The 17,790-nt window shown below is 37.7% G+C and overlaps 1 protein-coding gene across 1 annotated transcript in view; it reads right to left on the bottom strand.

The window, feature by feature from the left end:
- Nucleotides 1–17,790, bottom strand: part of PLPP4 (phospholipid phosphatase 4) — a 46,844-nt gene that overhangs the window by 16,891 nt on the left and 12,163 nt on the right. Inside the window, exons 2-5 of the mRNA XM_048946599.1 lie at nt 12,849–12,957; nt 7,896–7,986; nt 5,218–5,281; nt 3,654–3,778 (exon numbers count right to left, since the gene is read on the bottom strand). Coding sequence (XP_048802556.1) covers nt 3,654–3,778; nt 5,218–5,281; nt 7,896–7,986; nt 12,849–12,957 — 389 coding nt within the window. The remainder of the gene's footprint in view (nt 1–3,653; nt 3,779–5,217; nt 5,282–7,895; nt 7,987–12,848; nt 12,958–17,790) is intronic.

The following is a 17,790-nucleotide window of genomic DNA, read 5'->3' as shown; positions in this document are numbered from 1 at the left end:
GCTTATATTTGTGATATTATCAGAACCATAAAGTGAAAAAAGGATTTTGCTCCTTCAGTTCTCCCCATCTTACAGGCACCTGATTGGTAAGACAACAACATCACAGCTACCTTAGCAGTCACAGTCTTCTTCTCATCTGCCTCTACATTACAACCATCACTCCTGTCATAACCATGGCATATCAGCTACAGATCTGCAGCTCATTTGTAAAACTGCTGTAGAAAAAAAAAAAAACAAACTTGTAAAATTTTCCAATCTCAGCTTGCATTCTTTGCTTCTTCACTTAATGGAGTATGAACACAAAGGGCTTAAAACCTCTTTTCCTATTTCAAATACCTTTCATTTCAGGCAAAGATGCAGTTCACATCTGTCTGAAAGTCTCTTACTTTACAAAACAGTCTGTGCTCCACACTTTTTTAATTCATTTTATACAACCTGCTTGGTACAGGGAGATGAAAGACAAGGGAATTTAAGTGAAAAAAAAAATTAAAAAATAAAAATAAAAATACAAAAAGATTATCTGTGCTCTAACGAGGAAACTGAACTCTCCTTCAGGGCACAAGCGGGACACAGGTAGTTCACAACATTACTTTTGACTACACAAGGTCAGGTCTGGCCATCTGGGGGTGACAGCACTGCCACTACTGTTACACCTCCCAGTAGTGCATTTCTATCATACAACAGTCACAGCAACACGGACTTTCTTGTTAAAGGCCACATTTTGCATGGCTGACGCTTTAGATCCTGATATAACAAAGCCTTTGATTGACAGCCTGTCCAAGGAGCACTGCAAGAAAAATGAGTTTCAGGATGAAAATGGCTCCCTACTAAAGCTTCTAATCTTTCTATACAGGCAGTCTGGAAGCTTTCACTTGTGATTTACTTTCTTCCCATGTTCCAGTTAAGTAGAAAATACCAACCTACAGCTGGCTACTTTTAAATGTAATTCCAGAAGAGGTACTGGAGTTCAACATCAACCCTCATTCTCCCCATTAAAATTTCTTCAGCTGTGAAAAAAAAAACAAAACAGTAACCAAATCAAAAAACAGTAACCAAAATTGTTTTTGCTGTCACTTCGCAAATTCCACACCAAACAGAGGACAATTGAAATCTGAAGAATGGAACTCCTTCACTTTATCTTGTAGTGATCTCATGCTGTAGGAAGGGAAAAAGTAGCAAAGGGAAAAAAAAAGTCTTGTACTGAACTTATGGAAGGAAAACCTGCAGTTAACAGCACGTTAAGAAGGCAGGAAGGGTAAATTTTTAAAGCTAATGAGGGAATAATTTTTATTTTATTTTACTTTTTACAAAGACGAGGGAAATGTAGTTTACATATTACACAAAGCCAAAGACTGAAAATGCAGAATTACAGAAACAAATGCTGAACAGAGGTGACAATATCCTGAACATCCTCATTGCTTCACACATCCAGGAAGGCAGTGAAATGTGTTTCCCACAGTCATGTCTATCAAGAAAATAAATACTACCACAAGTATAAATTATTCTTGATAAAATACTAATGAAAAAAAACTCCATCTAAATAATTTTGCTTCACAGAAGGCAAAAGGGATGGCATCCCATGCATATCAATTTACAATTGCTTCCTTCTCCATTAGGAGAATAAAATACGTGTGGATTCAAAATACATAACCTTATCAGACTTAACTATTTGGAGCCTGACGTTATAGTATTTAAGTACTTCAAGCAACTTCAGAATTGCCTTAATTTCACATACACTTACGAACAGATAAAAGCTACTGCATATATAATATCTCCTCATTCTCATCACATGATAACGAAAGGCTTTGCGGCAGGAAATAAAGCCAACTCAGCCACATGCTAATATTGTTCTAGTCAGGGAAGGGGAAAGCCACTCAAATGTTTTTTTTTTTTTAATCTAAGTCCACTGGGCCATCATTCTACTCCTATTGAATTTTCTGTGAGCTGCAGCAACATAACTCAGTGCTGATAAAAACCAATGGCAGTTACAAATAAAACCTCACAGTGCGTTCTGTGAGCTGCCCCACTGGCATGGCGACAGCACACCATGCAAGGTGACAAGCAGCCTTGATAAGAGAACTCTGACATGGGTCAGAACAACCCAGAGCACTACACACACACACAGGCTGTTTCCAGACTGAGCACACCCAAACGCATCTCCCTAGCTTAAACTTTGCAGCCCTAAGGAATAAACTGCTACACTGCAATAAAGTGAGCAATTATAACATTTGCTGTTTATTGTGGGGTAACCTGCAGATTCTAGGTACATCAGCGTGTACTTCTAATTATTTTAAGCTTTTGTTGTTACACAGTGAACCAAGAGAATTGCAATTAAACATGACAGTCAGCATCTGAAGACAGTCTAAAGATAGCAGTAAGTACCTTTTGTTCTAAGTGGCATAGGATATAATCTGTTACTGTCTCTCCAATGTGAATCAAAACTAATAAACAAAATTTGACACAGCTGGGTTGGTTTACCACTTAAGACTATAAAGCTTATAAGCTTGCCACAAACATCTAGTATTCTCTTAACTGTTCAGGAACTCAAACAAGAAAAAGGAAACAAGATCAGCCTAGAATTTCATTCATCTCATTAAGTGACTTGTTATGTAACTCTGTTCAGTTACACAACTTGAAGTTATGAGTTCAAAAGAAGATCAGGAAGACAAACTCCAAAGGTTTTCATTGGTGCTACTTAACTGGCAGTTGTCAGAAACTTAACAGTGCAAGAAACAAACAGTGTCGGCCAAAAAAAAGGAAAAAACACGCACAATAAACCAGCCCGGCAGTAATAAAGTTATTTTACACATCATAAGAAGTTTTATGAGACCTTCTGACATCAAACACAGTAGAAGTCAGGTCTGCAAGACAGAGGAAGGAAGCTCTGTAACATCTGAGTTAATATAACTAATTTAATCAGATCTGAGTTTTCACAAAGTCACCTACATGTCTTCCAGTTCACAGCACTAGCTAGGAGCAGCTGATCATTCCATAATATCCCATGTGGATAACGTGGATATTGTCAAAAGAGTAAGAATACAGGAATTCATTCTTCTACCAGCAAAGTATGATAACTTCTAAAGGTGTGGAGACTTCTTGAACCCATCTCATACCCAGTTCATTACAATGAACAGCACCACAATGATGCACCACACTGTCTCTGTATTCCTTCCTATCCCTTTCACCTCCAAGCATATAACTTCCCATGAAGAAAAGCATTTTAGTAATAGAATATAATAAAAATAGAGAAGAAAGAAAAAGATTTAGTAGATCTAGTACTTGCAAGATATTAACTCATACTTGTCAAAACTACTTTGGTCAAACACACTCTGCCACATTTCATATTTCAGTGGAATATAACAGTATATTCTATACAAGCACTGGATGCATAGAAGCCTGCATTAAGAAACAGGTACCCCTTAGAACAGCACTGTTTTCTTTAACCCTGTATAATATTTCACTCTACTGATAGTCCTGCTACGGCTCTCAAGTGGTTCTCAAGATAAGAAGGAAATTTGTGGCAGTGGTGACTGAAGACAGAAGCACCCCTCTAGCAAAAATCAAGCTCACCATCTAACAAATAAAGAGTCATTCCAAAACATAGACACAATACAGCTTTTCACAAAAGAAACGCTGCATCTGAATGAACTTACAGGAAGAGTGGATACTTGGAAAGCTTTTCCTGCCTTCAGACACCAGATCTGGATCACCTGTGCAGTGCATTTCAGAGTTCATTACTCCATCTGGAAAGCAGCGGTAAAAGAAATCGGGACGCGGTCTACAAAAAACACCATGGATATTAAAAATATAAATGCTGTAGTAACACATAAACCTCAAAGCGATTATTACATTCACTGCCTATTTCACATTGAGTAGGTTTCTTCCTGCTTTTAACACAGAAGTAGAAATGTTTCGTTTTTCTGAAATAATCAATTTAAGGCAAATTTTTTGCAGGCAGGCTCCCTCAGGGAGTCCTCCAGCGCAGAAGTTGTAGCCTGTCTCTCCCCACGGCATGTTTCATTTGAAAGAGCATGCAGGATCTCAGCTCTGAAAATGAGCATGTAAGGCTGCACCTCCCTACAGCAATCAGTCATGCATAACACTTCCAGGGACAGAGAAAGTAGTGTAGAAACCCCAGAAAGTTGCATAGGTCACGCTGAGGCTTGGTTGAGAACAGGACAGCTTAGGTTATGAAACTGTCACCAGAACAACAACCAATTCCTATTGCCAGCCTCCATGCTGCCTCTGTGCATACACTGAACAAACCAAGATTCTTTTGCCCTGCTCTGAGCTGAGCAGTAGCATGTAGGTTTGGCTGGTATCACAGTGACTGAGCTAATAAACCTTGCAGGAAGCAAGGTGAAGGACCACATTCACAGACAAGCTGATAGAGCAGCTAGCTGCCTTGAAATGCAGGCAAAATGAGCTCACGTCTGCCTGAAGAAGATGTTGCAGACATTCTTAATTATACTGCAAAAGCACTCCTTAAAATAAAAGTGCCAAGTACTGTTATTGTCAGGGCATGAGCTCTGTAGCAGAGAGGGTCCATCAGGCACCAAGCACAAATACTTAATGCTGCAACACAGCTGAAGCTAATCAGTTAAACGATGTACAGATTCAAGTCAGTTACATGCCTTTCAGGAGAATTTTTGATAAAGAGCCAAAAACTACTTGAAAATTATTTTCCAGAAAATTTGCTTGCTACAGTTTTTTTTGATTCCTTCATTCAAATTTACACTTAAAGAACGGCCTACCAAGGAATGTGCTCACTGCTCAGCTCTAAGTTCTGCTGTTACCACACTGAGCGGAATACTTCATATAAAATGCAGGTTATATCAAGGCTCAATTGATTTCTGTTCCAGCAGACTAGTGGCACTAGCATCTAAACTCCCACATACTGTGACCCTTCTGCGTTACCAACCTAATGAACTGGTGTATGCTCACATCCCTCCTTTCAGACTCCTCATTTGTCTGGATCCACCAACTGATCAAACAAATAACACAACACAAGGGTACACATTCCCATCACAGTTGGATGTCACATAATAAAGTTATACAATACCTGCACCAGGGCAAGGACAGTTTTCCAGAGGCCCCTGCTAACTCAATATGCTTTGGAGCAGCAGTTATATTTTTATTAAGATGTATTGTACCTGACAACTCTTTCTTAGTTTCTTTAAAAGTTAAAGCCATCATTTATAATATGACAAGACTTACCTTCCCACTATTAATTTAATAGTATTTGTGCAGACTCCATTCAGAGCTAGAGCCAAGGAAACAGCTACAAAACAGAATGAAAAAAAACAAAACACAACAGAACAATAGCAACATAAATACCAAGCTATATACTGTAGCATTCCAGCATTTGATTTACAGACCGAAACCATCAGTGAACTGAAAACTGAATGAGCTCTGAAGCCAACTGTATTTTTTCTGAATTACCCATACTTAGGGTAGACCCCAAAGAATCACTTTCTTTGTTCTGCTTTTATTCTTCAAAACCTGATTTTCCTATCATGCCATCTGCACAGACACAAACCATCAATTAGTAACAATAATTAGAGAATCAGTCCTGTGTTTATCACTTCTGTAATTTACCAAATTAAAATCTTATGCTCTTTTGGTAAAGTATTCCTGTATATACCTCTTCTAAAGTTATGTATACATAAATAAAAACACATGGCTATATGCATATCTATGACCCAATGAAACAGTCTATTTTAAAGTTAAATAACACCCTTTTGGCTAAAATTAGAACTGAATAATCTTTTATTTTTCTTTCAGAAGGACGTGGATGTTTTGACTAAAAATCTCAACATTTTCCCTCCTAGGATTTACCAACTTTCCTAATAAAACAGGAGTAATAAACAGGAGCTCTCATCCTAGGTATGACTGGATGATATTCTTTATTTGTACTCACATGCCAAGTCCCAAGACTTTCCAAATAACCTCATTTAAAGCCTGCAGATATTACAGCCTTGATTTCAGTGGCACTTAGATCTACTCTCTTTTAGTATAAAACTAACCCAATGTTGCAGTCCTCAATATAGCTCCCTGTTAAAGGACACGCATCACTGAATTTTATTCCTCATCAGAATGAAGTATAAGTAAATAAATCAGGCAATTCTTTGATTTCCAGAACAGTTGCAGTAATAGAGCTTTTGACCGTGACAGCTGCACGAGCTATTTTCCCATTGGACTGCTGCCCCAGATGCTGCACTTCAGCAGCATTCATCCTACCTCCATAAAATTGTTGCCTGAGGATGTTATAGATCATAAAGATGTGTGTTGTAGGATCTTTCTTTAGGTAAAAAAGAAGAAAAGAAAAAAAAAGAGGACCTCCATCAAGATAAAATAAGAGTTCTCAGACTTTCAGATTTTAACAGTAGCTGCAAGCAAAAAAAAAAAAAAGGAAAAAAAAAAAAGAACAAGTAAATTCTAGAGACAATGGTATTGTTCTAAACAGTCTTCCACTTGCAGCACCTATGTTCACAGTGACTACTTATGCCCATGCTCTTTTTCCTCTCAATTGGTTTTCTCTTGGTTATTTATAGTGATCATATATCATGAGAAACATGCAAAATTCCAAAAAGTCAAATGCATATGAACAGCTTTGTCACAGCACATCCTCTATTTTAAAAATGGGTAAATGCACAGACACCTGCTTTCCAAGACATGTTTTCATGTCTTTTCATTAAGCCATTGTTTATGACATGTCTGAATGAACCAGACTTCTTCCATTGTTGCATATCATTTACAATGGCAATCTAATCATCAGATGTCTGTGTGAAGCTAGTAAAAAAAAAAATTACATCTACCCTCACTTTATTTACTTCAGGAAAAATTCACACTGCCCACCCATAAGGTGCACAACTGTCAAGAAGGCACTTCAAGAGAAAGGATTAATGGCACCTATAGCAGGAAGCTAACTGCTGCTTAGCCTCAGTGCATTGGATTATCTTTCTTATACTAACCTACGTGATGAGCAAAGCATTTTCACATCCTTTTAAACATTCATTCCTAAAGAAATTCACCTTTTGAGGGATTTCTTGTTCGTTCGTTATGGATGTTACGTGCTAGATCTCAGCACCTATCTTTTGCCTTAAGGCTATCAATTAAAGAATCTTCCTATCAGCCTCACATCACCAGATGCATCAAATCTGGTGAATGAAAACACTGAATCAAATCAATGTTCAGTATACTTCAGCATAATTAAGCCACAAGGAGCTCTACATCTATGGCACTCGTTGAACAGGGATACCTTGCAGAACCATCAAGGTTGGTGCTTCCTTAAAGTGAGAATAGCAGAGAACATGGACCTGAGAACAGAGATTTCACAGGGGTTCTATAGAGGGAATCATAACAGAAGACAACAACAGAAGGAAAAAAAAAACCAACAAACAAAAGCCTCTTCTAAAAAAGTGAGAAAAAATGATGAAGAAATTAATCCAAAGCTCCTTTTCTTCACACACCACAGAAAGTGAAACTCAGCACTGTTACCATACATGATTTGTTATTCAAGCTTACTTCAGCTCAATAGACTTGACAGTAAAATATCACTATAAGTCATTTCAGAATTTACTACAAATGACTGTTGGAAACCAAATCAAAAGTAGGATCTTCTCACACTTGTGCTAGAGCACCTGGAGAAAGAACAAGCTGATAAAATTCTGGTCTTTGCTAGCTAGGCTTTGTAAGAAAGGCACAGAATCCATACATTTAGGATACATACAAAAAAATCAAAGATCGCAACAAGGCTTGCAGCTACAGCTGCATTGAAACCTACTGTAATGGACTGCAATGGAGACAGGCTTTCTTTGTGACTCAAACTACAACTGGAATTGATCTCTGAGGAACATCACACAACTTCCATCTTGAAATATGACATACGTTACCTAAGAAAGCCTCTTTAATCTCAGTCTTGTCCGTCCGCCGGATTATTTTCACCACAAAAATGACTGCCAGTGGCGTTAGGAATGAAATTGCCTGTAAGAGGTAACAAATATTGTGTGTAAGCATCGATTACTTTTCAGTCCAACTGACTAGTAATTAGTTCCAGTTAGCTCCATTTAAGCAGGAAGGCTGAATGATCTTCATCAAACTCTTGACCTCAAGCAAAGTGGGATGATTCGTCTTTGCAACTACAGGACAACGAATACATTAAAACTGTAATAAGATTTTGAGCTATAATTGATTTGCAATTGCCTGGAGCTGCATTTAAACTGTTAGCTTCATAAATGAAAAAAGCAACCAACTCTCAATTCTCTGAATTCCCCTTAATTAACACTCTGATCCATAGAGAACCTGCATGTACTTCCACACTAAGTACTGCTTCAGGAGGCAGTTCAACCAGTCTGTGCTCTCCACAAGACCCTATGCAATCCAACACTGTATTTGATTTTCTGAAGAGCATCTGCATCAGCACAGAACAATTTGGACTATAGTTGATGACTGACATTAAACGTGTCTGTTAACTCTAAAGCATCCCACTCAGTGCAGTGCTAATACATTACAGGCTGTCCTCCAATCCCAGCTTTCTCTAGGAACACAAACCAGTTTCTCTCAACTATAATACCAAGGAATTTATCATTAGTAGCTTCCCATTTAAACCCTGAGTTTGTTTCTAGCTAGTCCTTCCATCTTTTTTGTCTCAGACCTTCAACCACAGAGGCAAAAGACAGCCTGGTAGGCAAAATTCCTGTCTGAAATCTACAAACCTCTTCACAATCACATTTCTTTAAAAGCAAATCAAGGTCCTTCTAAAGCCTTCTAGCACTTGCAGGAAAGTGAAAATGACACTTTTAAATAAGGCAAAAAGTATGTTCTACATGGCACTTGGGGGGGAACCAAAGCCCGACTAAAATTATCCTGTCTTTACTGAGACTGAACCACAACTTACTTCCCCACTGAAATATAACACAGAGACATTGATTCAGAACACGATCAAAGATCTGCAGTTCCTTTCTTCCTTTTATGACACAGATTAATCCTAATCCCTATTTTACACTTTTCATGTTGATTCATACTCAGCACTCAGCATTTATTACTTTGGTAGTGAATCTTGGACAAGATTCCCCTCACCTGCATCTGCAGAACATTATCTAAGCCTGTGAGCCATGCAATTTTTTTTTTTTTTTTTTTTTTTTTTTTTACATTTAGAAAGAAAGCCACATATTTTCGCAAGAAAAAAAAACCAACATAATTTTCACTTGAAACTCACACAGCCTGGAGACAGAAGGGAGCTTTAACCTAAGTTATGCTACTTCAGAAACATTCATTTCTTCCTACACTCAGCAATAGCTCAATATCTGCTTTCAGAGGCAAGGAGTAAAATAAAAATTATTAAAGCAGATCCTAGAATTGTTAGTGTTATTCAAAAAAGTAAGGACTGCCACCAGGAAAGAAAAGAAGAAAAATATCCCCATTTCATTGTTGAAGAACATATCATAATACAGGCAGGCTGACAGGCCTGTAGATGTGGCTTAATGGACTTAGAAATCTTTGGAACAAGCTGGAGCAGCAAAAAGTCAGCGAAGAATAGAATTCAAGTAGCAACTTATTACAAGACACTTCACAATCAGTCTTTGGAAGTCTAGTAAAACTACAGAATTCCCCATATTTTACAAGCATATGGATCTTGTAGAGAGATAAAGAACTAGATGCTGTTCCTCACACAAAAGCATTAGCTGAAGGGTTTTGGTTTTTTTTTTTCTATTCTGCAACAAAATGTGCACAGAAAGTTTTAGCTTACCAAAAGGATTTCTTTTCCTTTATTTTGTAAAATGATTCTGTATGGCTCATATCCATAACAGATTTAGGAGCAGCCTGATGAGCAACACTAACCTCAGATACATTTCTGTAAGGTTTTATTTTCTAGCAGTGAAATATTCCGACGCATTTCCTCGCTTTGCTGAAACACAGACAAAAAGCCCATCCATCTCATTCGTTATTCATCCCAGCAAGCCAAAGATACGCTACAGTTACATCCCACGGAGAAGCACTCCATCTACTCTGATAAAACCCACTTCCACATACAGCATCATTTGCACATGGAACAGCAGTGATATACAATACTGTTTTGCTTCAGGATCTCATAGGATTTTTCAGTGGCCTTCTCAGAGCCCTCCTGAGAACAGCATGGCAGAAGAAATCCCACTTTTCAAGGGAATCTCGCACACCACTCTTGTCAAACTGCAAAGAAAGTTGTGACTGTATAATACCAAATGTGACTGCTGTGACTGACACATTTCATACTACTCCAGTTCTATCCCCCATGGGATACAGAGCTGTGGTGTGAGCCTCATTCTACATGAAAATCCAGCAAGTTCCTTTGCCTTAGGACTACTGCAGTGTAGCAGGAAGAAAGTGGTGCACCAATACAGCATGGTAGTTTGGAGATGGACAATGGAAATCATAAGACACTGGCATTTGTCACGCTGGTCAAAGCATTAGGCTCAGACCTATTTTCCTATTCAGTCCTACTGTGCAGTTTCTTTTGCTGTTCTTTCCTTTCTCTTGCCAGCACTTTGCAAGCTATCTGCAAAGCCTGTATCATCAAAGGATGGGAAGGAAAAGAAGAATAAGAGGCAGGCCATCCGTTTTTTTCTCATTTTCCTGGTGATTCATTTACATTTTCCCAACAGGGTCCTGGAACAAACCAGAGCTGATGCAAGGTCAGATGAAGGTGGATAAGGCAGAGACTCCAAGCCTTGTATCCGGAGAGTGGTGAAAACAGAAAGCATTCTCACTGGGAAGAAGGGAAGCCAAAAGCATAGAGCACCTTCCATGCTCTTGCTTAAGTTAAAGAATGGCAAGTGTTTTTAATATAAATATAAGCACTTCATTCCCTTCTGGCTGAAGATATTCTGAGGCAAGGGCTTCCTCATACTTCCATGCATCAAGAGTAGTTAACAGTACCTTGCACTTTACAAGACAAGGAATATTCAATGCTACACAGACAGAACAAGGCTCAGGTCTTCAAGTCCTCACGACTTGCTTGATGATGAAGCTGACCTCTGATTGGTAAGTATCAGAATTTAGAGTATTCATAACATTTATCTTAAATGCAAAGCTCTAAGCATATTAAAAAAACCCAGAAGTTCATAAATAATATCTAAAAAATTGCCTTCTGTTAAGCCATAGCAATATATTCTAATGCTGGAGTATAACACTAGTAGCAATAAATTCCTTACATAATGAGAGCTTGTGATCAATGTTATGGTTGGACTTTTCTTCTTTCTTCTTCTTTAATTAATGAAAGAGCACAAACCATATAGAAGTGTTCTGTGGTTCTTGTTTTAAGAAGAAGTGTTCACTGAGATACTGCTGTGGTCTGAGCCAGAAAGAAAGAACACAGATTTCAGAAAAGTTACGGACAGATCCCTGGAAGTTCCAGCTGCCATAAAGTACACCAAGAGCTGGCTCTGTGTGAAGCTGGTGACAAGCCTAAGTGCTATGCTTACATCTCAGAATTATGCTTCCCAGTGGATCTGCATAGAGTACAGAGGAAGGACTAATAATTACTCAAAATAGTTTCATCACCAAAGCAATCTCTTGTACAATAATTCACTTTTGCTCCTTAAAGCCTTTAGTTATAAACAGAGATCAGACAAACCACGCAGCAAGGCAATTCTCAGCCTAAGAGAAAATAGCAAAATTAAACTCGGAGTCTGGCTTTTCATAGCACAATGATTTCATGTTTCATTTTGGTTGCTGTTGTTTTAAACAGGTGTCTTCCATTCCAGAAAAAATAACAATACTTCATCCCTCTAGGCTGAAAAAGTACTTAATGGAGCTGATTCTCAGTGCAATATAAATAAGTCAGTGAACCTAAAACCAGGTCTTCAGCCACTGTCTTAGAAGGCTGAAATATATTGTTGCCTCATAAACAGGAAACATGTTTAAGTTGTTCCATGTTTAATTAACACATTCCATAACTTAAGGCTTAAAAAATAAATAAATAAAAAGGCAAATTACATATCTGATTTGTGTTTATTCTGAATTCAGGTACTTCGTCTGAACAGTAAAACCCTGGCTTCACTGAAATCATTTAAACACAAGGATACTAGGATTTGACCTCATCTGCCATGCCCCTTCCTGAAAAACGTGGACTGAAGAAGGTTCTCCAGACAGACCTGGTTGTTTTAACAGCCAAACTATATCCCCTAATTTCTTAGCATTTATTCATTGGTCTATCTTACTACTCTCTTACGCATAGCCTATTTGATAGTTAATCAATATTGCTAGTGAAACTTACCAAACTCATGAATTTTGATAACCAGACCAACAGTAGAAATCAGACAGTCAGTCTGCATGTCAGCATGAACCACGCTGGGGGGCACCAGAAGAACAGTAGCAGCAATATTGTGCATTTAATACACTCCTGGTACCTCAGCACTGTTAGCAGATGCCAAAACAAAGGTTTTGTCTACAGAATTTGGAAGCAAATAACTCAGTGCCTAATACGCCTAAAGCAAATTGGATTCCAAAACTCAAGCACTTAACCTAATAAGAGCACTTAACCTAATAACAAGGTTTAGTGAGGTCACACAACCAGCTAATTCTAAAAGCTTCTCTAATTGTTTCTCTAGAATCTCTCTACTTAACACTAGTTTAAATCTTAATCTTAAGACTCAACATTCCTAAATTCTGTCAATCTGGTATTACTGGTTTTTAGACACTCTCCACAATTCACCATATTTAGCTAGTCAGGACATTCCTGTTTTAGAAAATAATGGTCATTAGAATTAAAGGGAGAAACTGTTCTTATGAAAGGTTTTCTCATTGCTTATCAAACAATAGTGGATTTAGTTTACAGCTATCAAACAATCATGAAATGTAGTACTTACAAACATAAGACGAGTAGGTATGTTGTCTGATTGCACCAAAGGATTTTTATACAGCCAGATCTCTTCCGGCTGGATAACCCGCTGGAATGGATCCAAAAATTCTGTAAAACTGAAAATAACAATTGAAGATACATATATATATATATATATATATATATATATATATATATATATTTTTTTTTTTTTTTTTTAAATTAGAAATGAAAAAATTAGAAAAAAACAGAAAACTTATGATCATTTAAAACCTTACCTCGCATTAATTACGATATAGCGTGCATTAATTAATTTTATAATACACTCCTATCCTACACCAATGCTTTTTAAAACCTTCATTGATACAGGAAAACGGTTTTTAAAAGTCTATATTCTACAACTTTAAAGAAGTTCCATTATCCCATTATATTCCTGTGGGAAAAGTGTGCAAAACATTGTGGAAGTAGAAAAATCACATGCAGCAGATGTTTTACACTGAAGAAATTACGTACCAGTTACCAAAGACAAAGGGCATTTCAAACTGCAATGGTAACAGCACTGGTGGACAAGGAAAGAGGAAGCAAAGTCATCTGCCTCAACCTGTGGAAGGTCTTTAGTGCAGTCCCACACAACAATCTTGTCTCTAAGCTGTATGATGAAAAGAAACCTGTTGGCTGGAAGCCACATTCAAAGAGCTGTGGTCAATAGTTTGATGTCTAGGTAGAGAGCAGTGATGAGTGATGTCCTTCAAGGGTCCATATTGGGACCAGAACCATTTAATATCGTCAGTCATTACATATATGGCAGGATTGAGTATACCTCAGGAAGTACTAAGTTTGTGGTGCAGATAACACTTAAGTGGGAAGAAATATCACCCAGAAGGACCTTGACAAGTTTCAGAGGCAGGCCTCTGCAAACCATGTGAAATTCAACAGGGCCAAGTGCAAGGTCAAGGCAATCCCCAAACATCTGTACACTGAGTGATAAATGGATTACTTTGCAGGGAAGGACTTGGAGGTGTTGAGTATTTCATCCACCAATACAAGCCAGCAGTGTACACTTGCAGCCCAGAAAGCCAATCATATCATGGGCTGCATTTTGATGAAGATCTTTGCTCTTTTAAGAAAAATGATCAGAGGGTGAGGGTGGTGATTTTCTGCCTCTACTTTGCCCTCATGAAACCCCATCTGCAGCTCTGCATTCAGTTCTGCGTCCACCAATACCAATGGATATTTTACAGCAGGTCCAAAGACAGGAGACAGTCTCCAGCCTTACAAGGCAGGCTGAAGGTACTGAAGTTATTTAGCCTAAAGAAAAAAAGAAATTATCTATTGGCATTCCAATACTTAAATTGGACCTACAAGAAAAATGGAGAGACATTCTTCATCAGTGTGCGTAGTGATAGACAAGAATATGCTTTTAAACTAAAAGAAGATAGATTTAGAATTGAGATAAGAAAAAAATCTTTACTAGGAGGGTGCTGAGGCACTGGCATAGGCTGCCCAGAGAAGCTGTGGGTGCCCTATCCCTGGAAGCGCTTATGGTCAGGTTGCACAGGGTTTTAACCAATGTGATCTAGTGGAAGGTGTCCCTGCCCATGGAAAGGACATGAGAACCAGACAACTTTTAAAGTCCTCTCCAACCCAAACTATGATTCTACAATCCTATGACTACATCTTTCAGATCGTTGCATCTTTTCTGACATACTCTCTGTTGCCATCTGCTGGTCTGATGTCTGTTTTGAAATAGATCTCAGAGCTGATGGACATGCCAAGAAAAGCCTGGAAGCAGAAAAACGTCCTTTGACGTATCTGGACCTCAAAGCATTTCTTCAAAATGTGAAGAATAAACAACACACAAACATTTATGCTTCAAGGTGATCTCAGTATTTCCAAAAACCAGTGCACTTTTAGAAAATGTGTCACATTAGACCAGGGATTTAATTATTTTGACATGATGACACTTGATAGTATGAGCAGATGTTAAATGAGTTAAATGTTTTTTCCTTTGTCCTTTCTTCTTTTCTCCTAATTCTGTAAGAAAATTCAAAATAAAGTAAATTGATTATTTTTTGTTTCTCTGATGTCATCATTCTCAGAGGAATCATAATGACCCTGAAAATACATCATTTCTTTAAAAGCAAAATAATACACATGCTATTTTTCACATTTTCATCTTTTTAGCATTTGATTCCAATTGAGTACTGATTTTCTGATTATTATATATTATCCCTGTAATCTTCTGAGAAAAAGATTAACCTCAATGAATCTACCAATGTCAGTAATAGTTATTACAATTATCATCTTATTTAGTAGTAGCAGTTTTTTAATCCATCGCGTACTGAATTTGATTATGTATCCACTTTTTTCTCTTACTTGTATTATCAATTGTCTTCCAAGAAAAGTAGTCAAATATTATGCAGAAACATGCAAACAAACAAAAATGTTGTAGCTGTGTAAAAAATAGTTCAAAATCAACACTGAAGGTGAAAAAAATATAGATATAGAAGGTGGCATATTATGTCTGTGTGAGCAATACAGAAATTAAAAGTAAACAGTCAAAGGAAAGTGACTACATCAAAAGAAATCACTTTTTCCATCCTCAGAATGAACTCAGCTGCTAATTAAATTTTTATAACCAAAATTCATATGAGAACAATTCTCCTCTTTATTTGAAGCACTGTGGATGGGCGACTGGGTACAAGATTTCCACTAGCTTGAAGGCAATTCCCTTTGTACTCTATTAAACAATCATGAGGACATACTAGTTTCTAAGCTGCCTGACACTTAGTGATTTATGTTCCTTCAATCTAACCAAAAGTTCAGTCTATTACTATTCATAAGCTAACACAATCTTGTTTAAATGATTAGATGTTGTTAGAAATGGATGTGGCCTTTGGATAAAGAAAGCTAATTTCTACACATTTTCAGATATAGCTGAAATTAGAAACTCAATGATATAGTGCTCATTGGTAGCAGGTATACAAAGGAAGCTTCGTAAGTTGCCTAAGTAGATAAAAATGCACTATTAGCTTCTTGCCTTTACATTTTCTGCACATTTACATATTTACTCAGCATTTTTAACAGTTTATTAAACATGGTTTTGAATAGGTCGGTCTGTTAGCATATACTGAAGGCATAAAGAACTTCCATTAACTTCAAGAGCCTTTTAACGTCACTTTCAAAGGAAAGTAAGAGAAACCAATGGTAATAAGATGAAAAACCTCAGTGATGAACACATACCCAACTGCCTGAAGTTGCTTTGGGCATCCCAGCTTACTGCCTAAACGACTACACTAAATAAAAATTGCCTTTTTTTTCTAAGGACACAAGCGCACCTTCAAATTACACTACCCAGATTTTCATTTAACATATAGCCCTGTAAGATAATTTCTATGCAAGTACCACACCACAGACTGATCAAGGTAAAATTCAGTGGTAGTGAATGAATCAAACACTGAACGCCCTGTGTGAATCAAACCCTATGATCTGTGCTTCCACCATGCTCTTCATCTTCCATAAAGGCAAACTATTGCTTAGCACCTTACCTTAGCGCTTCAAATGCCTCCTGTAGCAGCTACCATCCTGTGGCATTCAGCAGCAAGAAAACAAAAAGTAATGACATTTGGAAGTTGCTAAGAACAAAGTCAGAGCAATAAGCAGCACTGCACTGGCAAAGCTGGTAATGGAGAAACCTTTAAATGTTGCAGCACAAATGTTCCCAATATACCAACAAGAACAGGATGGATGGGCCCACCATTAGGATTATATTGTAGGCATGATAAAGCATGGGAAGAGAACAAACACGACGCTGGTACTCGGACTTTGATATCAGATAACTGATTACCAGTTCTCTGACAAGCAGATCTGATCCTAATTTTTTTCTTTTCTTTTCTTTTTTTTTTTTTTTTAAATCCCGTTTGTCATCTGAGCAAGCAGAGAAGCAAAGGTGCAGGGTGTTCATCAACTCCCCTTATAAATCACAGACAAGGACTTGTGAAAATGAATTTGGGTCTGACCATCATTTCCAAACTCCCCCACAAAACAAATTAGCAATGACTGTGCTGCTTGAGCCGCATCACAGACTTCCTTTCATGAATGCTTTTCTCTCAGAACATTTCCCAAAACAGGTCTCAGATCCAGTAATAAAAGCTTTTATCATGTACATGCCAACTTAAATCGTGCAATCAGTTGTCCTGAAGTTAAAGCTGCACAGCTGCGAGTGGCATCAGCAAGACAGAAGTTGGGAGGGCTCCGTACAGCTTCTCCTAATTACAGTAGTATATGCACAATACATAACTCATTGAAACATTCTCACAAATGAAACTCATTGAAACTAAACTGCAGCCCCAAAGTCACTAAAGAAGTGCCATGAAGTACAGCACAGCATAGGGCACAACAGCTGTGAAGGAATTCCTGCAGGGAGTACAAGTACACAACCTAGGTTGAACAGAAAGCTGTCACTGTTTACACCAGTTGGGTGTATCACTCTGAATGCTGCTTTTGCACATTGTCTGCTCACATCTGGACCTGAGATTTTAACTGATCTGCTCTTACCTGACACACACTAGAAGCTGGAAAAACATTTGTATCTTGTTATCTTGAAAAGAAAAAAAAAAAAGCCAACACAAAATCTCCCCAAACCCCCCCCAAAAAAACACCCTGAGAATAACCACTCTTGTTTCTTCTCAATATTATTAAAGAAAAATCAGACTCTTTAGTGGACTCTTCCAAAGAAAGAGAAAATATTAAAAGCTTGACACAGCCTGTGGCTGGAGTGCAAAATCAAATACTGCTGCTTACATGCATTAGTGTATATACTTGGGAAACAAAATTAATGTTTTTATTGATTCTTCATAAACTTTGATGGAAACCTGTTATGTTACCCATCATATTGTAACTGCACTGAGCCATTTTAAGCAATTTACACTTGCACTGAGAAGCAATAAGGAAGCAGCTGTACCAATAAA

Source organism: Lagopus muta, chromosome 5 (genome assembly GCF_023343835.1).
Source record: "Lagopus muta isolate bLagMut1 chromosome 5, bLagMut1 primary, whole genome shotgun sequence".
Taxonomy (NCBI): domain Eukaryota; kingdom Metazoa; phylum Chordata; class Aves; order Galliformes; family Phasianidae; genus Lagopus; species Lagopus muta.
Note: the sequence above shows the minus strand (reverse complement) of the source record. Positions and strands in the feature narration are given on the sequence as shown.